The following is a 22,592-nucleotide window of genomic DNA, read 5'->3' on the forward strand; positions in this document are numbered from 1 at the left end:
GTGGTATAAGGAGTGAGAGTAGTAGTAGTGAGTAGTAGTGTCAGGAGTGGGGGGAAGTAGTAGCAAAAGTAATGGGAGCATTGGAAGAGCATTGGAATTAGTAGTAGCAATAGTAGAGGGAGCAGTAGTATTAGTTAGGCTCGGTGGGGGAGGGGTGGGAAGCTGTGCCGAGTCCTCACCCACCCTGCAGGTCAGAGCGCACTTTAATTAAGGCCAATGGGGCAGGGACCACCCTGATAACTAATGGTTCAGGCAGCATGAAAGCTATGACAGGTTCCCTTTATGTTCACCATGGACATAACAGTGTTCCTTGTCCAGGCTTTAGTTTTCCAGGAACAAAAAGTTTGCCTTTAGTTATGATATATTTTTGATCAGTTTTACTTTATAGGAGGTACATGTTCAGGCTGAAGAGGGTGAACACTATAGCAAACAAGGTAAGCCAAACAAGTGCCATAATATCATAAACAATAGCAAAAGGTTGGACAAGGCCCAAACTTACCAACCCTGTATTTTCTGCATTTTACCTACACGTCCACAGCCAACTTATGTTAATTTACAGAAAATAAATCCAAAGCAATTATTAAAATGGAGCTTGTATCAAGCCAAGATGTACATGCTTAAAGCTTTACATAGCCTTGCCTGGATAAACACCTACAACTACATTTTTGGTTAGTCTAAACGTCACACTATTTGGGCAAAGACTACTAAAAGGATTTCTAAATTTGTAACTATTTGGATAGATAGTAAATGTATATTTGTTTTACATGGTGTTAAATTGCTCCAATATTAACACATTTTCGTCATACAGAATTTACATTGCACCAAAAGAAGAGTCACCCATCTCTGTCTATCCACTTTTGCAAAAAAAAAAAAATAATAATAATCCTGTACCTGGTGATCACCACCCATGTACGGAGTCTTTGTACAAAGCTAATAGTGGGCAATGTATTTAAAGCTAAAATACTGCCTTTGCTATTGGTGCTATAATGATGTCACAGATTACACAATGTACACATATTTGGGCTCACTATGTATGGGAGAACTAGAGGATTAATTTTTGGGGTCATTATAAATAAAAAAAAAAAATTAAACTAGTACTTGGAAAAAAATAAATAAAAATCAGGAAAAATTGTATTGCAAAAGGTTAAATTTTGCTCTTGTCGCAAAGAACCAAAACACCTTGTCATGAAGGGGTGAGGACCATATAGCTTGTGTGTAATTTTGTGGCACCCATAGAGATAGCAAAGTAGCAAATGCCGACAGAAAACCTTTACTGCTCTGGAAAGTTCATATCACAGATAGAGGTGACAGCAAGGAGCACTGTACCAAACTGGAAAGAATACACCACTTCCTGCAGGACATACAGCAGCTGATAAGTAATGGAAGACTGGAGATTTTTAAATAGAAGTAATTTACAAATCTGTACAAGTCTAAAAACTATTTTATTTTCTCCACAGTACCCCCTTAAAACTACATTTAAAACAAACAAAAAAATCTTATTTGAAAAAAATTAAAAAAAACTTAATTTATTGTTTCATAGGTCAGCTACTTACCCTCCTAGATCAATAATATGATCTGGGACAGGCGTTTTTTTTAGGCATTAGCGACCAAGCAACTTTGATATTTTTTGTCGACATAGCTATATGAAAGTTGGTTTTCATGTAACTTATTAACCCTCTCTTGCATATTAAATTTAAGCTATTTAGTGTCTGGTAAAAATAAATAGATTCTCTTGGTCCCCAAGATTACAGGGATACAAAATTTGTATACCAAGGATGTGTGGCACAACATACTATTTTACATGCCACGTGAACTGACCACAGCATTGTGAAGCAGTTCACAAAATTTTTTTATTGCGCCCCCGGTAGCCGCTGGCACGTATACTTACCACAGCTGATCGGTGTCCTGTGGCGCTGTTCAAACCCGGCGCGCGCTCACTTCAGCTTCTGTAGTGACTCCTCTTCTCTGCCTTGTAATTGAACGCAGTAAGGCACGCGCTTCCATAGAGAATGCATGGGAGCATGTGAGATCCGGCATTTAATAACAGGACAGAGAAGAGAAGTCACTGCAGAGGCGGATGTGAGCGCGCGCCGGATTTAAACAGCGTGGCAGGACCACACCGAAGCCGCACCACGGGACACCGTTCAGCTGTGGTAAGTATACGTGCCAGCGGCTACCGGGGGCGCAATAAAAGATTTTTGTGAACTGCTTCTTTAATAAGAAACAGTAAATAGCACTGTATACAAATAGTGTATGATCAAGAAATCAATGCAAAGCACTGAGCTGCTTTTTCATTATTCTTTGGTCGTTCTTCATTTACTTTCCAAAACCCCTAACTATATACCAACTGCTGAAGAAATTGTGTTCTCTTGTCACTTTAAGTAATCACATAACACAAACACCACAAAGCAAGCCCAATGCAAACTTAAAGAGGTTGTTTAGGCAAAACTATGGCACGTGACCCGCAACTCTACTGATTCCTAGGAGCTGCTGGAAAGAGCCATGTGCTGTACTCTGCTCTCTCCAGCGGCACCATAGAGAATGAATGGAGCCACCAGAGAGTAAAGTACAGCACTCAGTTCTTTTCGGCAACTCCATAGAAATGGATAGAGCAGCAGGTCGCGTGCCATACCTGCATCAGTATTCATAACAAAGGACCTAAAGGCCTATACGGAGATTGGCTAAGCTCACAAGCACGCAAAGTGGCAAAATAAAGGACTGAGTCTAACAGAGAAGCTACTACTTATTTAATGCTAAGGCACTGTTCACGTCAGCTTTGTGGAAACAGTTTATAATACAATGCTGCACTGCATCCGGAGTTGATGGAAAAAACTGTAGCAAATAATGCTATTGTTTCCAACAAAAACTACAGAAAATGTGACAAAGGCTCCTAATGGAGCCTCTGGTGACAATGTGAAGAGAAACAAATTTTCCTAAAGTAGATGAGAGGGCAGCAGATTTCAGATAAGTTTTTGTGCTGGGGATCAGTATTTCAAACATTAAGCACTGCATGCAGAAAGCCACACTTCAACAAGCAAACCCCCAGGGCACACTTATGCACTAGTATCAATTCATAGCAAGGCATTGCTCAACACAGGGCACCTGCCTGGCTAGCCAAGGTTCAGGAAACTACAAGTCCACAAACTGCAGCTGTCTACAGGACTCTGAGAGCTTGCCAATAACTCTAGTCAAAGCTCTATTCTCAGCCACCAGTCGTTCATTCAACTGCCTCAAAGATTGTATCTGTTTTACTTGATGGAGGTTCTGCAAGGATCAGAACAGACATGAAGGATGCAAGAATGATAACTGTAAAATATACAAAGATGAAAGGTAAATTACAGGAACAAAAAAACCTTAAGTTGAGTAGTTCTGACATGTTTAGGTATGATGTCCTTTTTTGCTACTCTGAAAGTTTGAGTCGGCACAATGTTATAAACTGGAGCCTTTACAGAAACAGTCTCCTGAAGCAATCGGAATAAAGCCCTGTAATCCTTCCAACAGACCATGGAGGTGGACCTGTAGTCAACTGTCATAAAATATCCTAGGATGCCCGGATCACACAACTTTTATGGTGCTTTTAGATGGAACGATTATCGTTCGAATGTGCACGATAACGATCGCATTTGAGCGATAATCGTTCCGTGCAAACGCAGCGAACGATCAAGCGACGAGCGAGAAATCTTTCATTTTGATTATTCAACATGTTCTCAAATCTTTGTTGATCGTTCGCAAAAAATTCGCAGATCGTTCCGTGTAAACAGTCTTTCAACGATTTGGCCTACGTTTGAGATAGGCTTAAAGGAGAAGTCCGGACAAAATTAATTTTTGATATGTTGATACTTATGAAAAGTTATACAAATCTCTAATGTACATTAATTATGGGAAATGCACATATAGGGCTATTTCCCTTAATTTAGTAGATCAGGAAGTGTTAGAATTCTCTCAGATCCAGTGACGTCACAACGAAAGATGTAATTCCTATGGAGTGTCTAGCAGGGGGCGCTCTCTATATAGAAGTCTATGGGATTATTGTTTCTATGGATTTCTATGTAATGTAATGTAGTGTAGTGTACAGTGCTTTATTGAATGAATACATCTATGGAATACTTTGGGGAGCAAGTGTCCTTGCTCCCCAAAGTATTGCATAAATGTATTCATTCAATACATTAGGATATCACAGTAAGCCCGCTGTTCCGCCGCATATACACTGAACTACAGCTCCCATCATCTGCTTATAGTATAAACAGGTGATGGGAGCTGTAGCTGGGTAATGGATATCACTTGCCTGCGATGCCACTGCTTATGCCGCCGGGCGCAGGGGGGAGCTGCTCAGTACACAAGAGAGCTCCCCCCTCCTCCTTCCGGGAACCTTCCCCCTTTACCACTGCTGACTCCCCGCCTGGCCGTACCGGCTCCCGATGCTTCCTGGTGTCCGCGCTGATGCATCGGGAGCCAGTATATGAGAGCGGAGGGCGGCGGCCAGGCAGGGAGTCAACAGTGGTATAGGGAGAAGGTATCCCGGAAGGAGGAGGAGGAGGGGGGAGCACTCCTGTGTACTGAGCGGCTCCCCCTGCGCCCGGCGGCATAAGCAGTGGCATCACAGGCAAGTGATATCCATTACCCAGCTACAGCTCCCATTACCTGTTCATACTATAAGCAGATGATGGGAGCTGTAGTTCAGTGTATATGCGGCGGAACAGCGGGCTTACTGTGATATCCTAATGTATTGAATGAATACATTTATGCAATACTTTGGGGAGCAAGGACACTTGCTCCCCAAAGTATTCGATATATGTATTCATTCAATAAAGCACTGTACACTACACTACATTACATAGAAATTCATTCTATATAGAGAGCGCCCCCTGATGGACACTCCATAGGAATTACACCTTTCGTCGTGACGTCACTGGATCTGAGAGAATTCTAACACTTCCTGATCTACTAAATTAAGGGAAATAGCAGTATATGTGCATTTCCCATAATTAATGTACATTAGAAATTTGTATAACTTTTCATAAGTAACAACATATCAAAAATTAATTTGGGCCGGACTTCTGCTTTATGGGATCGCAAAACGATTTTTCCGTACAATGTATCGTTCAGTCTAAACGCTGATCGTTATAAAAAACACATTGTTCATTCAAAATCATTAATTGTGCGATCCGGCGAATTATCGCTCCGTCTAAAAGGACCATTACAGTTTCTTGATCTATCCTTCTATTCCTGAGATATGTGGGTTTATAATTTGTCTGACAATTCAGTTACTAGTCAGAGGGCGTGAGCCTAATTTCTCTAATCCCCATTAGAGTGGGGTGAATATCAGGTGATGTGCATGACTGCAGTTAGCACGTGCAAATGTTTTACATTGAGGAGCATGTATGCCTAATACACCGCCCCTTGGCTGTATAACCACACCCATCACCTGATATTCACCCCATTTATAAAAAATAAATTTTAAGCCAATCTGACAAATAACCCATTTGTCAGAGGAAAAGTAAACCTGCATTTTAGAAACAGAAGGGCATATTAAGAAATCGTAAAAAGTTGTGTAAACAGAACACCCTAAGCTATTTTATGACCATAACATCTCATTCTTTGGGTTAAGAGATATTTTTGGCTATTGTATTCCAATGCAATGAAAAAATAAAACAAAAAGTCAGCTATACTCACCTGTACAGTTTTGGCTAAAAATACTCACCAAAATGTCTGTGCAGAAAGGTATGTATCGACCACAGAATTACTGAGTACAGCCATTCATAAGACAAGTCTGCTTAAGTTTGGCATTTTACAGAGAGCTGGGGCTTATGTATAAAAAGTATCCCTCAGTGAAAGCTTAGCTTTAACCCTTTCATATTACATATTTAAAGTGTAACTGTTTTTGTTTTGTTTTTTTGCAGAAATCAGTATTCTAAGTGATTTTAAGAACATCTATAATAGGTTTTATTAGGCAAAAAAAAGCCTCTTTCTGTATATATATATAAAGCAATTTCCAAGCCTCCTCCCCTCACTTCTTATCTGTTCATCATCAGGCAAATCAGTCTTCATTACAGAGAAGCAAAGTGAAGACTGGGTTCTGCTGTCTCCATTATATCCTATGGAGGGGGAAGGGTCCGGGGGGGGATGAGTGAGCAGGAAGAAGAGACATGAAGGTCAGCTGTTTGTAGACTGTCTGGTCACCTAAAACGCTAGATTCAGAGGTCAGAAAGGTCAGTGCTTGTCTAGGAACTTGCTGAGAGAAGATTGCAGGGTGTTGTGCTGTACAGGACTGATATTTCTATCCTCCATTCTCACTCACTCCTCTGGACCCCCCCCTTCTTTCCCTAGAGCATAATGGACACAAATATTGCTTCTTCTGAAATGAGGGGGGGACCTAGGAAAACTCTTTTGCTAAATAAAACCTATTGCAGAGTTTCTTAAAATTGCTTAAATTGTTATATTTATTGTTAAACTGATATTTATTGTTTTCTGGAAAAAATGACATTGAAATGACAGTTACGCTTCAAGGTTTTAACAGTTTGTAGTTCCTACCAGCAATGTAAACCATTCAAGCCGAGGAGCTGTACCTACACTGTAACATACAACTGACAGTCTGGTGCAACTCGAGTAGCCTTTAATCCTATTGAATTAGCCCCTCAACTGCTCTAGGGTAAATTCACACGGGCGGATCCGTCGTGAGTCTCACACACACGAAATTCGCAGTTAATCCGCAATACACATTCTTATTATTATTAACCCCTTAAGGTCAAAGCCAATTTTCGTTTTTGCTTTTTCCATTTTATGTTTAAAAGTCCATAGCGCTTGCATTTTTTCGCCTAGAGACTTATATGAGTGCTTATTATTTGCGAAACCAATTGTACTTTGCAATTACAGGCATAATTTTTCCATAAAATATGTTGTGAAACCGGAAAAAAATCATTTGCGCTGTCAAATTGAAAAAAACCCGAATTTGTTTTGATTTCGGGGAGTTTTGCATTTACGCCGTTCGCCCTATGGTAAAACGGACTTGTTATGCATGTTCCTCAAGTCGTTACGATTACAACGATATATAACATGTATAACTTATATTGTATCTGATGGCCTGTAAAAAATTCAAACCATTGTTAACAAATATATGTTCCTTAAAATCGCTCCATTCCCAGGCTTATAGCGCTTTTATCCTTTGGTCTATGGGGCTGTGTGAGGTGTCAGTTTTTGCGCCATGATGCGTTCTTTCTAACGGTACCTTGATTGCGCATATACGACTTTTTGATTGCTTTTTATTACATTTTTTCTGGATTTGATGCGACCAAAAATGCGCAATTTAGCACTTTGGGATTTTTTTGCGCTTACGCCGTTTACCGTGCGAGATCAGGAATGTGATTAATTAATAGTTCGGGCGATTACGTGTGCGGTGATACTAAATATGTTTATTAATTTATTTATTTATTAATTTATATTTATAAAATGGGAAAAGGGGGGTGATTTGGACTTTTATTAGGGGAGAGGATTTTTTATTAATAAAAACACTTTACTTTTTTTTTTTACATAAACTAGAAGCCCCCCTGGGGGGCTTGTATATACATAGCACTGATCTCTCAGAGACCAATGCTGTGTATATACACAGCAAAGATCCATTAGATCGGTCATAGATTGCTATGGCCTGCTGCAGGCCACAGCAATCTATTGCCGAGCCGGGATCAGCGTCATTCCGACGCTGAGGCCCGGCACGGGCAGAAGAACGGATCGCGGGGGGGAGATCCGTGTCACTAGACACCAGGGATGCACGGAGGAAAGCACTTCAATGCAGCTGTCAGGTTTGACAGCTGCATTGAAGGGCTTAATTAGCCAGCGCGGAAACGGGATCCGCGCCGGCTAATAGAGGCACTGCCCGGCTGCAGATTGCAGCCGGGATCGGTGCCGTTCAGAGCGGGGTCCCGGCGGGACCCTGCTCTGAACACCCCCTGCGGCACCATGACGTATCAGATACGTCATGGGTTGCTAAGGGGTTAATATGCGTATTGCGGATTAGCTGCGGATTTCGTACATGAGACTCCCGGCAGATCCGCCTGTGTGAATTTACCTTCAGTCAGTACTGACAGGTACCTAAAGAAAGGCATCTGGACCCCTGCAATAGGACAACAAGGTGTCAATTGGTTGCAATGGCAGGCAGAGGCTCAGCAAAAGCCAAAGGTCTGCTATGTATAAGAGCCTATTAGGCCCTGCTCAACAATCGATTATATGACAAAAATAAGAACCTATAAATCTTCATATGGAAAAAAAGTAAACATTTTTGTAGGTTCCAAGCAGTGTGTATAATTAAAAAAAAAATTAAAAATCAAACAATGTGTGCTGCTGATGCTTATAGGGGATATCCAGGTGTAGAAAAGCATGGCTTCTTCATTCCAGAAGCAGCACCTGTCCTGTCCTTAGTTTAGATGTGGTTTTGCAGTTCAATTCCATTGTAGTGAGTGAAGGTGAATTGTAATCACACACAACCTGGGGACTGATGTGTTGCTGTTTTTACAAGAAAGTATCTGTTTTTCTAATCCTGGATAACCCCTTTAACTGTTTTTAGCAATATTAGGTCCTATAAAATCAAATGAAATCAGAGATCCTTAAGAGAATATAATTAACACTCTATTAAAATACAGTGCTTACTTTAAGTTCTTCTTCCATTTCAGATATTCTTCTCTCCAGAGCTCTTCTTTCCTAATGTAAAAATAATATTAAATTGAATGAGATTCACAATTACCCTTCTGAATTAAGAAAGTAATTAAAAGGCAGTGCATCTGTAACAAATACATACCTACATAGCACAGGTATTTCCTGTGAGCTAATATTAAAGAGCACATACATTACAAAACGCTATAGTTTACCTCTGTCTGCCTAGTGAGGTTGCAGTGCAGCTATTATACACAATAGAAAATGTAACTTATATACTGACCTAGTTCACCACAGATTTCTATCAGCCTATAGTTGTAAGCAGTCACCGTATTACTCACAGTGATGTCGTTCCTGCTACCACTATAGGAACATTTTATTTTTTTCTGGGTTAAGAAACCTGCATAACAGTTTATTAAATCATGGTTTTGCATAGGTTGTTCTATATCCTATATTTAAACTGACACTGTCGCCCCCTTTCTGTGGGAGGACTTCTCTAAACCTAAGCCTAAATTCATCCGTTTTCATACCTTATTTTATTATAGATTTCTTGGTGCTTGGTCCAGTGAAAAATGCTTTTAACAGTTTGTGGATTGTGCCACCTGGGCAGGGCTTCACACCAACATTGTCGTAGGCCCCGCCCTCTGTGGAATCATTGGCATCTAGGCCTCGCTCCCTTGGCGGCCATTGGAGAGGACCATCCTAGCCCCCATGTTAGCTGCCGAGGGGGCTGGGCCCAGATGCCTATGGTGACAGTGTAAGGGGGTCTGAGTTGCACTGTGGACAGGAAGCCCTGCCCAGGTGGCACAAACCACCAATGATAAAAACATTTTTCACTGGACCAAGCACCAAAGAAATCTATTATAAAGTAAGGTATGAAAACTGCTGATTTTTGGCTTTTTAGAGAAGTCTTCATCCAGAAAAGGGGTAACAGTATCACTTTAAAGTCCTATGGCCTACATTTATGAACAGTTTGTTTATTCCTGTCAAGTTTACTTCAGAAAGATAGTTGGAGTTAAGTTACAGTTAAGAGTGTCTGAAAGTCAAAAACAAATCTATCACCAATGCTTTTCACTTTTCGAATCTGGCAAATGCCAATGTGAATCGATAATTGCAAATCTAATGTGCACAGTGCAGCCACAAAATAATATAAATGGATTAAAAGATATGGTTCTGTATGCATTACTACACACAAAACATGAAAAGACATTAACCCCTTCAAGACCAAGCCTATTTGCACCTAAAAGACCAGGCTCATTTTTCAAAATCTGACCTGTCTCACTTTATGCGCTTATAGCTCAGTGATGCTTTAACGTATGCTAGCGATTCTGAGATTGTTTTTTCGTCACAAAATTTGGTCACTACTTTGTGTGTTTTTTGTGAAAAACATCAAAATATCATGAAAAATTAAAAAAAAATAGTATTTTATGAACTTTGAAATTCTCTGCTTCTAAAAAAAGAAAGTCGGATCACATAAATTAGTTACTAAGTCACATTACCGATATGTCCTCTTTATTTTGGATTCATTTCATAAACATATTTTACTTTTTTAGGGTGTTACAGAACTTAGAAATTTATCAGCAAATTACCACATTTTCGTGAAAATTTCCAAAACTGATTTTTTTAGGGACCAGTTCTTTTTTTAAGTTGATTTAGGAGGTTTGTATACTGGAAACCCCCATAAGTGACCCCATTTTGGAAACTAGACACCTTAAAGAATTAATCTAGGGGTATAATGAGCATTTTAACCCTACAGGGGCTGGAGGAAAGTATTCACCATTAGGCCGTAAAAAAATGAAAAATTAAAATTTTCCAATAATATATACGTTTAGATTAAAGTTTCTCATTTTCAAAAGGAACATGAGAGAAAACGCACCCCAAAATTTGTAACGCAGGTTCTCTTGAGTACTACGGTACCCCATATGTGGGCGTAAACCACTGTATGGGCACACAGCGGGGCTCAGAAGGAAGGGAGCGCCATCTAGCTTTTTCCATTGCAGATTTTGCTGAAGAAGTTTCCGAGCGCCAGGTGCATTTGCAGTGCCCCTGTAGTGTCAGCAGCGAGAAAAACCCCCATAAGTCACCCCATTTTGGAAAGTACACCCCTCAAAGAATTCATCTTGGGGTAGGATGAGCATTTTGACCCCACAGGTGTTAGAGGAAAGTATTCAAAATTAGACAGTAAAAATGAAAAACTCGAATTTATCCAATAATATGTTCCTTTAGTTTAAAATTTCTCAATTTCACGAGGAACAAGAGAAAAAAAGTACCCCAAAATTTGTAACACAGGTTCTCCTGAGTAAAAAGGTACCTCATATGTCGATATAAACCACTGTATGGGCCACACAGCCGGGCTCAGAAGGGAAGGAGCGCCAATTAGCTTTTTCAATGCAGATTTTGCTGCAGAAGTTTCTGAGTGCCAGGTGCGTTTGCAGAGCCCCTGTAGTGCCAGCAGAGTAAAATCTCGCCATAAGTCACCCCATTTTGGAAAGTGCACCCCTCAAAGAATTCATTTTGGGGTGTGGTGAGCATTTTGACCCCACCGGTATAAGAGGAAAGTATTCAAAAGTAGACAGTAAAAATGAAAAACTCGAATTTTTCCAATAATTTGTTCCTTTAGTTTGAAATTTCTCAATTTCACAAGGAACAGGAGAGAAAATTCACCCCAAAATCTGTAACGCAGGTTCTCCTGAGTAGAACGGTACCGCATATGTGGGTATAAACCACTGTATGGGCACACAGCCGGGCTCAGAAGGGAAGGAGCGCCAATTAGCATTTTCCGTGCAGATTTTTCTGAAGAAGTTTCTGAGCGGCAGGTGCATTTGCAGCGCCCCTGTAATGTCTACAGAATAGACCCCCCCCAAAAGTCACCCCATTTTGGAAAGTACACCCCTTAAAGAATTCATCTTGGGGTAGGATGAGCATTTTGGCCCCACAGATATTAGAGGAAAGTATTTAAAATTGGTCAGTAAAAATTAAAAACTTGAATTTTTCCAATAATATGTTGGTTTAGTTTGAAATTTCTAAATTTCACAAGGAACATGAGAGAAAACGTACCCCAAAATCTGTAACGCAGGTTCTCCCGAGTACAACGGTACCCCATATGTGGGCATAAACCACTGTATGGGCACACAGCAGGGCTCAGAAGGGAAGGAGTGCCAATTTGCTGGAGCAAAACAGTAGCTAGTAATAGTTATTAGAATAGCGCAGTTACTAAAATAAAATAAAAAAAATTAGATTACAGGTAATGTGGGGTGGTTACAGGCAACCTGCTGTGGTTACGGATAAACTGAAGTGCTAATAGGTAATCTGAGGTGGGTACCTGTAATCTGGAGGTGGTCAGAGGCGACGTGCGGTGGTCAGAGGCGACGTGCGGTGGTCAGAGGCGACGTGCGGTGGTCAGAGGCGACGTGCGGTGGTCAGAGGCGACGTGCGGTGGTCAGAGGCGACGTGCGGTGGTCAGAGGCGACGTGCGGTGGTCAGAGGCGACGTGCGGTGGTCAGAGGCGACGTGCGGTGGTCAGAGGCGACGTGCGGTGGTCAGAGGCGGCGTGCGGTGGTCAGAGGCGGCGTGCGGTGGTCAGAGGCGGCGTGCAATCTGGGGGGTTGCGTGCAATCTGGGGGGTTGCGTGCAATCTGGGGGGTTGCGTGCAATCTGGGGGGTTACATGTAATCTGGGGTGGTTACGGGCAACCTGGAGGGGTTACAGACAATCTAGAATTGTTACGGATAGACTGAAGTGCTTATAGGTAATTTGGGGTGGTTACGGGCAACGTGGGGTGGTTACGGGCAACGTGGGGTGGTTACGGGCAACGTGGGGTGGTTACGGGCAACGTGGGGTGGTTACGGGCAACGTGGGGTGGTTACGGGCAACGTGGGGTGGTTACGGGCAACGTGGGGTGGTTACGGGCAACGTGGGGTGGTTACGGGCAACGTGGGGTGGTTACGGGCAACGTGGGGTGGTTACGGGCAACGTGGGGTGGTTACGGGCAACGTGGGGTGGTTACGGGCAACGTGGGGTGGTTACGGGCAACGTGGGGTGGTTACGGGCAACGTGGGGTGGTTACGGGCAACGTGGGGTGGTTACGGGCAACGTGGGGTGGTTACGGGCAACGTGGGGTGGTTACGGGCAACGTGGGGTGGTTACGGGCAACGTGGGGTGGTTACGGGCAACGTGGGGTGGTTACGGGCAACGTGGGGTGGTTACGGGCAACGTGGGGTGGTTACGGGCAACGTGGGGTGGTTACGGGCAACGTGGGGTGGTTACGGGCAACGTGGGGTGGTTACGGGCAACGTGGGGTGGTTACGGGCAACGTGCGGTGGTTACGGGCAACGTGCGGTGGTTACGGGCAACGTGCGGTGGTTACGGGCAACGTGCGGTGGTTACGGGCAACGTGCGGTGGTTACGGGCAACGTGCGGTGGTTACGGGCAATCTGACGTGATTACGGACAACCTGGGGTGGTTACGGGCTAGCTGCGGTAGTTACGGGTAATCTGGGGGGGTTAGGGGTAATTTGGGTGTAAACTGCAATTACTATAATAGAAAGTGTGTGTTTTATTTTTTTGTATGTTTGTCACTTTTTGTACTTTTCACATTCTTTTTCACTGTATTACTATGATTACTGTGATATTTTCTATCGCAGTAATCATAGTTTAGTGACAGAGACCAAATTGGTCTCTGTCACTTTAAATTTTCAGAGCTGGCTGGTTGTGGAGCACATGCGCACTTCATAACCAGCCAGGACACCGAGGAGGAAGGAGCTCCAGGATCAGGTGAGTATATGGGGTAGGGGAGGGTGACTCGGGGACGGGGGTGACTGGGGGGGTGGGGGGACATCACATTTTATCCCCTGTCACCAATCATTCATGGTGACAGGGGATAAAATGTTCCGGCGGCACATGGCACAAGCGATCAGCGGTATATAGTATATACTGCTGATCGCTTGTACCGGGACCCCACAGGGGGGGTCCCCGATGACTGCCCCATGCTCTCCGCTACCTCCGGTGGCGGAGAGCATGGGGTTTTCATTCATTTTTACAAAGAGATCACTGAACAGACATTAGTCTGTTCACAGTGATCGCGGCAGCCATCTTGGATCTGATGGCCGCCGCGGGGAGGGGGGGTTAGATACCGGGGCACTAGGGGGGCTGGTCTGGGGTCTGATTTTAACTATTTCATCTCCCCCCACCGTGGATTCACGGTGGGGGGGAGATGAATTATAGCGGCGGCACCGGCCCATTAGTGACCGCCGTTTCGGCGGTCACTAAGGGGTTAATGGGGGTCAGCTGCGGGATCGCAGCTGATTCTCATTATCTCCGGTGCCTCACTCAGATGAGAGCGGGATCGCTGTCCCTGCAGCGATCCCGTTCTCATCACAAACCCCCGTCAAAGCAGGAACATATATGTACATTCCTACTGCACGGGGCATGTGCAATAGGAACGTATATATACAGATGGCTGACGTGAAGGGGTTAAAAAAGTATAGCCAGTTACCTTTTTTTACATTGTGTAGACATAGCAGCAATCTGTTAGGAGAAGACTAGTTTTGCCTTTAAATAAATTAACTAGCTAGTGCTAAACAGCAGTAAAACTGGAATAGATAGCTGGTTTTTGCAGCCCTAAACCTGAATTGGATAGCTAGTCATAGGAGCAGGGGGAGCTTTAAAGTGAATTGGTCAGAGAAAAAAAAAATAATTCTAAACTGCTGAAAATAGAGGGGTTAGGTCAAGGAGAAATGTTACCTTACATATATCCATCTGTGCCTCCATAACAGAGAAACGCTTTTGTTCTCCAGTGATCTGGTGCAAGCTGCAATACCTCCCAACTACCGCTCGCATACCTGACCCTACTTGATTAACAGTCTCCTGGAAACTGAGCTCCAAGCGGGATCAGGATTGGAAGGGAACAAGGTGAGCTTGGGAAAGCCTCTGACATTTTCACTGGAATAAAAAGTATTTTTTTCTACGTTCTACAAGCACAGCTGGATATGAAAAGTACCATGATCTAACAGCTAAGTGTCAGCAGTTCGGAATTGCACTTGTTTGTAAGTGCTAACTGGAAATTATATACATTTCCACACCTCTCCTTATATTCATGCTTGGCCAAGTAAGGACGTATTTTCAACAGACAAAAAAGGATGCATAGTGCAGAAGCAGGTCATAAATAAGGAGCATGTTCATTATTTGGTCAGTCAATCAATTTCTGGCTGTTATTCTATACTGTGTGTGCCCCAGCATCCAATTTCCCTTTGACATCAATGGAGCACATACTGAAAATACATCTATACTTTGCTAAGCATGCATGTGCTCCCAATGAGGGGAAAATAAGCCACTGCCAGACACCTCTAAACAAAGGAGTGGTCGTGCTGAAATCCAACATTTTCAATTCCCCTCTGCCCTCATCAGCCATGACATTAGATGGTCATTGCTTTACAAATACGGTGTAAAAAAATTTACAATTTTTTTTTTTTAAATATTATACTAACATTAAGTTATATGTGCTTGGGGGTACTAAAAAAATGTAAGTTAAAAATGTAATCTGAAGCAATTACTTTGAAAAGTGTAGATCAAACATATCGAGGGGCAATGATGACACAGTGGAATCAACTGCATATAGGTACGGTAAACACACCTTTTTAGAGCGACAAACAAATTGAAAAAAAAAAAAACTTACCCTTTTTTCTATTTCCAAAAGTGATCTGTCAGCAAATCTTTCTTGCCTCTGTAATATAGAAAATATGGATGATTTTGCAACTTAAAATCTAGGGCACATTTCCTGGATTATACTGCTTCAGCTAAAGCAGCTCTATTATGCAGGCTAAGCATGTACCATAACAGGTCCTGACCACAGAATGCAAGGGAATGTTCACACTGAGGAAAAAAGGCAGAATTCCGCAGTAAGTGAATACTGCTTGCTTCAGTCTCTCTATGGGATGGCTTGTCAATTCTTTGAGCTGAGAGCGACGAAAGCAGAAGCACGCAAGCCATCTTAGAGACGCTGTGACACAGAGGCAGACTAGATTCCGTGTGTGTGTTTGGGTGGGAGGGGGGGGGGCTCCGTCATGGAATTCCGCCAGTTTTACTCAGTGTGAACAGTCACAAAGGGTTGAAAGAGGACACAAGTAGTAAACAAGTGGACATTCAAAAAGACTGCCTACATTCATGTCATGACCTGGGATGAGCTGTCTTTTTTTATGTTCTATCTAAATTTAAGTAATCAAGGTTCAAGGAAATCTCAAAGATGGCTTCCCAGTCCACTCCGGCCTGTTTGTGGGTACAGGGGGTGGACAGGAGGCTGAATACAGGCAAAGCGTGGGAGTTAAGTTATGCAAATTTATGTACCTTTTGCTGGCTTTAATGGGATTTGTGCAAATGGTGTGCCCCGTGAACTATGCTGTTACCTTCGTGGGGCGATGCAGTTTTAACTAAAGTAACAAACTGTGTAACTCCTGCTCTTATGCATTTTTCTGGCTTCCAGACAACCTTCGGTGGTAGCAAACAAACTGGAGGAGACAGGAAACTGCTAAAACTACTGAAGGAATACTCTTTTCTTGAAAAGAACTTCGATGTAAACACGTAGCATGTAAGGATTATGCCAGATAACCTCTGTAAAAGCACCATACAAACCTGTGTTGCTTTTTCAAGTTGTAACTTGAGCTCTGTCAACTCCAAGTTGGTGTCATGCAACTGGGCCTTCAACTTCTCATTTTCTGCCATAATCTGTTCATATAACTAAAAAAAAAACCCAGAATACCTTATTTAAAGCCTCTCTACATTTGATTGTATTAACTTAAAAGTTCTTAAGAACCCAAACAGGTAAAGTAGTGTCAGCTAAATATAGTTCAAATAATCACGTTTAACATCTACAGAATAGTTCAACAGAAAATAACAGCAGTATGTTAAAAATAGGAGCACTCCACAAAAAAATGCAAAACTATAAAAATATTTATTAAGTTTCAAAAAGCAAAAAATCAATACAATGGCATAGAAACAAAACAGAATCCCTATACACTATTTAAAAACACCTAAAATATCCACAACCATGAAGGACCCATACAATAAAAGGATTCCCCAGGCCTGCAACACGGTAAACAGTACAACCCACAGACCCTCCTATAGCATATAAAGTACTATGTGCTGAATAAGAAGGTGTAACCACAATATCAATCAATGACCCACAGTGTGTACCATATTATACCACATAACATATGAAAAAATATAATATATGAGTAAACAAACAAAATAGGCTAGTGCAAAAAGCAAGAAAAAAAAATTCCAAACCACATAAGTACAGAAAAAGCAGTTCTATCACCATTTCAAGAGGGAGAGTAGCATACACGTGGCAACCCATGATACCCTACGCGTTATGTCCCAACAGGAACTTCGTTAGGGGCAAACATTTACAGAATACCAGAATAAAGAAGCCAGTCTTACCTTTTTAAAGTCTGTGGAGTCATCCTTGTCTAATCTACTATGACCAGACCTAATGCGTTCTAAGTAACTGGACGATCCAATATTTGATTCATATCTGTCAGTAAATAAAACACCTGTACTTCCTGTTGTATACCTAAAATCAAATGCACAAATATAATATGTACATATATAAACCAGTGCTCTGCCCTACTAATTATTAGAAATATATAGAGAAAGCGATTATTACACTGCCCTACCAGCAGACAGAGGGGATACTGGCTTTAGCTGGTCATGTGATACAGAGCTGATGTATTATGGGATGGATAGCAGATTGGAAAATGAGAGAAAGGAGTTTGAAATCTGAAGGTCAAGTTGATGGCTAAATAGAGGTCACCCATTTAACAATAAAATGTAGGGAGGCAACAGAGCTGCAATAAATCAGATGACACTGCAGGAATAATTATGGCAAGTGTGCGTTTTTCATGAGGAAAAAAACCTCTCTAGGAACAACCAGTCTTTAAAGTGTTATACACCAACAGATTATTTGACAGATTTATTATTTTAAGACAAAGCCAGGAATGGATTTGAAGAAAAAAAAAATCTCAGTCTTTCCTTAATTACCTGTTTTGTGTTATTAGTCCATTCCTGGCTTTGGCTTAAAAAAATCTGTCAGATAATCTGTTGGTGTAATAGGGCCCTAACTGTAATATTTTACTAAAAGCAAGATACGGTGTTAAAATCCTGCTGCCGCACTCTGTGCAGTTGTGTGTTGTATACAGTGCTGCAAGCCTGCACAGAGAGCACGATGACAGGATGTTGGCAGCATATCCTGCTGCCAGTGAAATATGATAGATACACTTTGAAGAAAATTGTTACTTATGATGCACTTATAACACCCACTGATATGCTCACCTCGGGGTGGTACAGCAAAGTGGGCAACATCAGTGTCATTGCCACACTCGTCATTATTTCTGCCGTGTCATCTGATTCATCCCAGCTCTGTTATTAAATTCAAACATTTCATTACTTTTATCATGATTATATGTAACCTCTAACCAGCCACCATCTTAACTTTCAGATTTCAAACTGTTTTCTTTCCCTTTGTAAATGTGCTATCAATCTCATGACGCATGAGCACAGCATCATTTTTGCAGGGTGGGACTTTTTATAGTACAAGTTCAAATATGTGAAAGGGACAGTCTCCCATGCAAACAAGAGATTTCATACAGCAACATACATTTATTTTTCATGACTGTGTAATTGTAGAATACATGTGCAAATAAGTCTACAGAATGCAATGTAATACTTACCGCGATGTGTTATCAGCCTACACAAGGGAGAGAGGAGGAAAGAAAAATAATTACAAATTGGCATAGTAATTACATATCTGATCAGCTTAGAAGCAAAACGCACAAGCAGCTAATAATCCTGATGGCTACACTGGTTGCAGTACAAACATGAGCAGGGTTGGTGCCACTCTTATTTGTATAGTGGTGCCTTGGATTATGAACATAATTTGTTCCGGGATTGTGCTTGGAATCCAAATCCACTCTTAAACCAAAGCAAATGTTCCCATAAGAAATCACCGATATGCAGAAAATTGGTTCCACAACTCAAAAATAATGATTTATTATTCTGGATAACATGTAAAAAAGATGAAACAAACATTCAGAAACAGAATATGTTATATTATAAGTTACTGTACAGTAATGAAGAGGATGGGAAACACAAGGGCTGGCAGAGACTGCAGGGAGTATGAAGGAAAGAGCAGGACAGATGTGGGCACAGTATAGCAGCACTCTGTCTGGGAAGCGAGGGGTTACAGCTATAGAGAGATTACCTCCACAGTCCTGTCCCCTGAAGCAAGCACCAGCCTGAAGTGGATCTGCTATGATTTGGAAGGTGACGGAGACTTCCTGGGTCAGAGTAAAGGGCTGTAGACCCCGCTATGCAGACCATGCCCCTCCTCCATCCAATAAAGGATGCAGAGGACAGTAATACGCATAGTAACTTTGTTATGCCTGTCCCGGGCGCCATTTTTTTTTAGAAATACCCTGTTTTATAAATATGCAAATTAGGTCTTTAAATTAACGCTGTCACCCCCTTTTTGCATTCTGACTTCTCTACACAGGTGTAAAAAGGTAAATTTAGCAGTTTTCATACCTTACTTTATATCATACGTCATGGTGCTTGTTCCAGTAAAAAGTGATATATCTGCGGATTGTGACACCTGGGCAGGGCTTTTCGACCGAAGCCCCATTTAGCCCCACCCACAGCAGCATTGTAGACCCCTGCCCCTCTGTGACATCATAGCCACCTATGCCCCGCCCCCTCCATGGCCATTAGAACGGGCTGGCCTAAAGGCCTAGGCCCCACCCCCTCTAGGGAAAGTCTAGGCCCCACCCCCTCTAGGGCAGCTCATATGGTGGCAGAGGGCCTGGGCCTACTGTGGTGATGTGGGCGTGGCTAAGTGGCGCTGCGGCTATTAAGCCCCGCCTAGGTAGCACAATCCATAGATGATAAAAGGTCACTTTTTACTGGAACTTTTCACTTCAATTGAACAGAGCTGCAAAATCACACTCACGGAAGAGTGGTGCTTTTCTGGAGGAAAGCGTCCATGCTTTACTAAGACAGGAAAACCCCTTTAAAAGGAAAGTTCAAGTCTCCAAACTATAAACACCAGTTAGTTTTAAGGTAACACTGCATACTAAGAGCCCTATAACAAGACGATTACAGACAAGAAAAGCTCAAAATATATTTTAATGGTAGCCAAAGCCTATAGCATTAAATCATGTTAACTGGTTTGTCAAGTTCCCATAAAAAGTTCTTTGGCAATACAGGTTTGTGTCGGGTTTCTCTCTTGGATCAATGTGGCTGACTAGTGACCTTTTGTCTGCTTGTTAGCATTCTTGAGCTGCTGCCACATTCAGTGGTATGCGTTACACACCATCAAGAAAAAAGTGCTGAAAGGAACCTGTGAGCTTTGTGTTAATCCTATTTACATAAGACACTGTAGAAATAATGACCATTAAAAAATCTTAAACATCCTGTCCTGTAAGCAATTTTGCCAATGTTTATAGAAGGTTCATAACAGGCATACATATTAGGAAATGCATTATTGCACTTGTATACCCAAAAATGAGGAAACCGAGTTATACTGTCAATTGCTTTTAAGCAAGGCACATACCGGATGAGAAAACTGCATAACTCCAAATGACTTTCCTGCTTTCATAAACTTCTGACATTTACAGAGGCCAAATTACTAGTTTGCATTGATGACTGTATGAGCTAGGGATCTTGCCAACTTATCTCAAAGCAGTTAGGACTTTCTAACAACTTGAACACAGGCTTTGTATGCAAGTTGGATATCAGAAAAACTGGTTACATTATAAAATAGTAAAAACAAAGTATACCTCTTCTAATGGGTTTCATCTTTTATCTATTTACTTTGGCCATTATAAAATATAAGGAGACAGTCATCACTCACCCCCTATTTCTGAGAATACTTACCCTACTGTCTTTCCTATTTGTGCTGTCATCTGTATCTGATTGATGGTCTTGCTCGTTTTCATCACTCTGTAAGTAACCATGAAAATAATTGGTCTTTAAATACATGGCCTAGAAACATGGCAAATGCTTGGATCATAGTAAACAATACCCCAATCTAGATTAGAAGACATCAACTGACAACTTAATAGCTGGTGATCTAGAATTTTCGGACGTAACGCATTAAGGGACATTTCATGAGAAGGACATCTCTGCTGCCGAGTGAACCTGGCTAGCACACAATTCCTCTGAATGGCATGGCCCAGATAATTTAACTTCAAGGAAGATATTTGGAAAGGAAAGCTCTTAACAAGCAACTCCAACCTCGAAGTAAAATCTTGAAATTGAATAGTACGGTGTGTGGAGCCAGCGAAATTACAATCCCTGGATGTGAATAAAGGAACGTCAGTAGATCAGTTATGGAATCTGTTCTGTCAGTAAGCTATAGTCTCACAGCTTCCTTTTGTTGCTCTGAATAAAATTGTAACTATTTAATGCTGCTATATTTCCAGGCTCTAGTCATGCCAGACCTGCGACTAATTAAACCATGACATTATAGGCCCTTCGGCTACATAGGACCTTCAATGTATCACCCCATCTGGTATGATCTCCCTGCTCCATGGGGAAGACTGTTTCTCAAATAGTTCTGTCCATGGCAGGAAGCTGAATGCAACGTGCAGATTGCATCCAGCTTCCTTTTATGTCACTGCAGAGATCACTGGGCAGAAGGAAAAAGAGAACTGCAATTATAGATTGTTCCAATGCTCTCTTAAAGGAGAAGTCCGGCAATTTTTTTTTTTTTAAAGTATTGTATTGCCCCACAAAAGTTATAAAAATCACCATTATACACTAATTATAGGAAATGCTTATAAAGTGCTTTCTTTGCTGCAATTACTACTGTATCAAGGCTTCACTTCCTGGATAAAATGGTGATGTCATGACCTGACTCCCAGAGCTGTGCGGGCTGTGGCTGCTGGAGAGGATGATGGCAGGGGGACAATGAGGGACCCAGGGCACTGGAGGGACACTGAGCATCCCTCTGCCATCATCCTCTCCAGCAGCCACGCACAGCTCTGGGAGTCGTAACATCACTATTTTATCCAGGAAGAGAAGCCTTGATGCAGTAGTAAATGCATGGAAAAAGAACTTTATGAGCTTTTTCCCTAATAAGTATATATTGGTGATTTGTATAACTTTTGGGGGGCAATACAATACTTTAATAAAAATTTTCGCCAGACTTCTCCTTTTATGATTGGGCATCAGCACTGTTTGATCTTGAAAGAATGGTCTGGTAATGCAGGGCTCCTATAACTGTGGACTTAAAGACACAGGGACGCATGTTATAGTCAGGAAAATACTGTTCTTTAGTTTACGATTAAAAAAATAAATTCTACCACTTACATCCTGAGTCCAAAACGAGACCCCTGTAGAACGCCTTTTTTCCCTTGGCCGCCGTCTTTCTCTTATTGACTTGGACTGGGATTTGTCATCTGACTCTTTCTCCTCCTCCTTTTTCTCATCTAGAAAAATAGAAGATGACTTGAAATTGCAAAACCATGATATAAACAGTCACAGTTCATTATTCTTATACTCTGGCATCACTGCAAACTGGGAGCTGTCAGATTATTGGCAGTAATAGAAAAAGTAAAATCTCACTCACAAATTTTTAAGTGACATTTACATTTCAAAAGTGATTAGTCACAAGAACAAACCAGGAAAAGCAATTAAAGTGACACTGTCACCCCCTTTGTGCATTCTGACATCTCTACACAGGTGTAAAGGGTAAATTTAGCGGTTTTCACACCTTATTTTATATCATACGTCATGGTGCTTGTTCAAGTAAAAAGTCATCTTTTATCAACTGCAGATTGTGTTAAGTAGCACCACTTAGCCCCGCCCCCACCACCATTGGCCCCGCCCCCTCACCAGCCACTGGAAGAGGCGGTCCTAAAGGTCTAGGCCCCACCCCCTCTAGGTCGGCCCACTAATGGC

General features: G+C 41.9%; 1 protein-coding gene across 5 annotated transcripts in view; it reads right to left on the reverse strand.

Annotated features, from left to right (window-relative positions):
• The window catches only part of PPP1R12A (protein phosphatase 1 regulatory subunit 12A), a 113,694-nt gene that overhangs the window by 2,596 nt on the left and 88,506 nt on the right, over positions 1-22,592 (reverse strand). For all 5 annotated transcript variants that reach the window (XM_069975678.1, XM_069975686.1, XM_069975658.1 and 2 more), the window contains 7 exons: positions 22,002-22,120; positions 20,565-20,630; positions 18,365-18,381; positions 17,076-17,208; positions 16,269-16,373; positions 15,316-15,363; positions 8,641-8,691 (listed from right to left, as the gene is read on the reverse strand). In XM_069975678.1, coding sequence (XP_069831779.1) covers positions 8,641-8,691; positions 15,316-15,363; positions 16,269-16,373; positions 17,076-17,208; positions 18,365-18,381; positions 20,565-20,630; positions 22,002-22,120 — 539 coding nt within the window. The remainder of the gene's footprint in view (positions 1-8,640; positions 8,692-15,315; positions 15,364-16,268; positions 16,374-17,075; positions 17,209-18,364; positions 18,382-20,564; positions 20,631-22,001; positions 22,121-22,592) is intronic.

The sequence above is a fragment of the Dendropsophus ebraccatus genome, chromosome 1, assembly GCF_027789765.1.
Source record: "Dendropsophus ebraccatus isolate aDenEbr1 chromosome 1, aDenEbr1.pat, whole genome shotgun sequence".
NCBI classification, from domain to species: domain Eukaryota; kingdom Metazoa; phylum Chordata; class Amphibia; order Anura; family Hylidae; genus Dendropsophus; species Dendropsophus ebraccatus.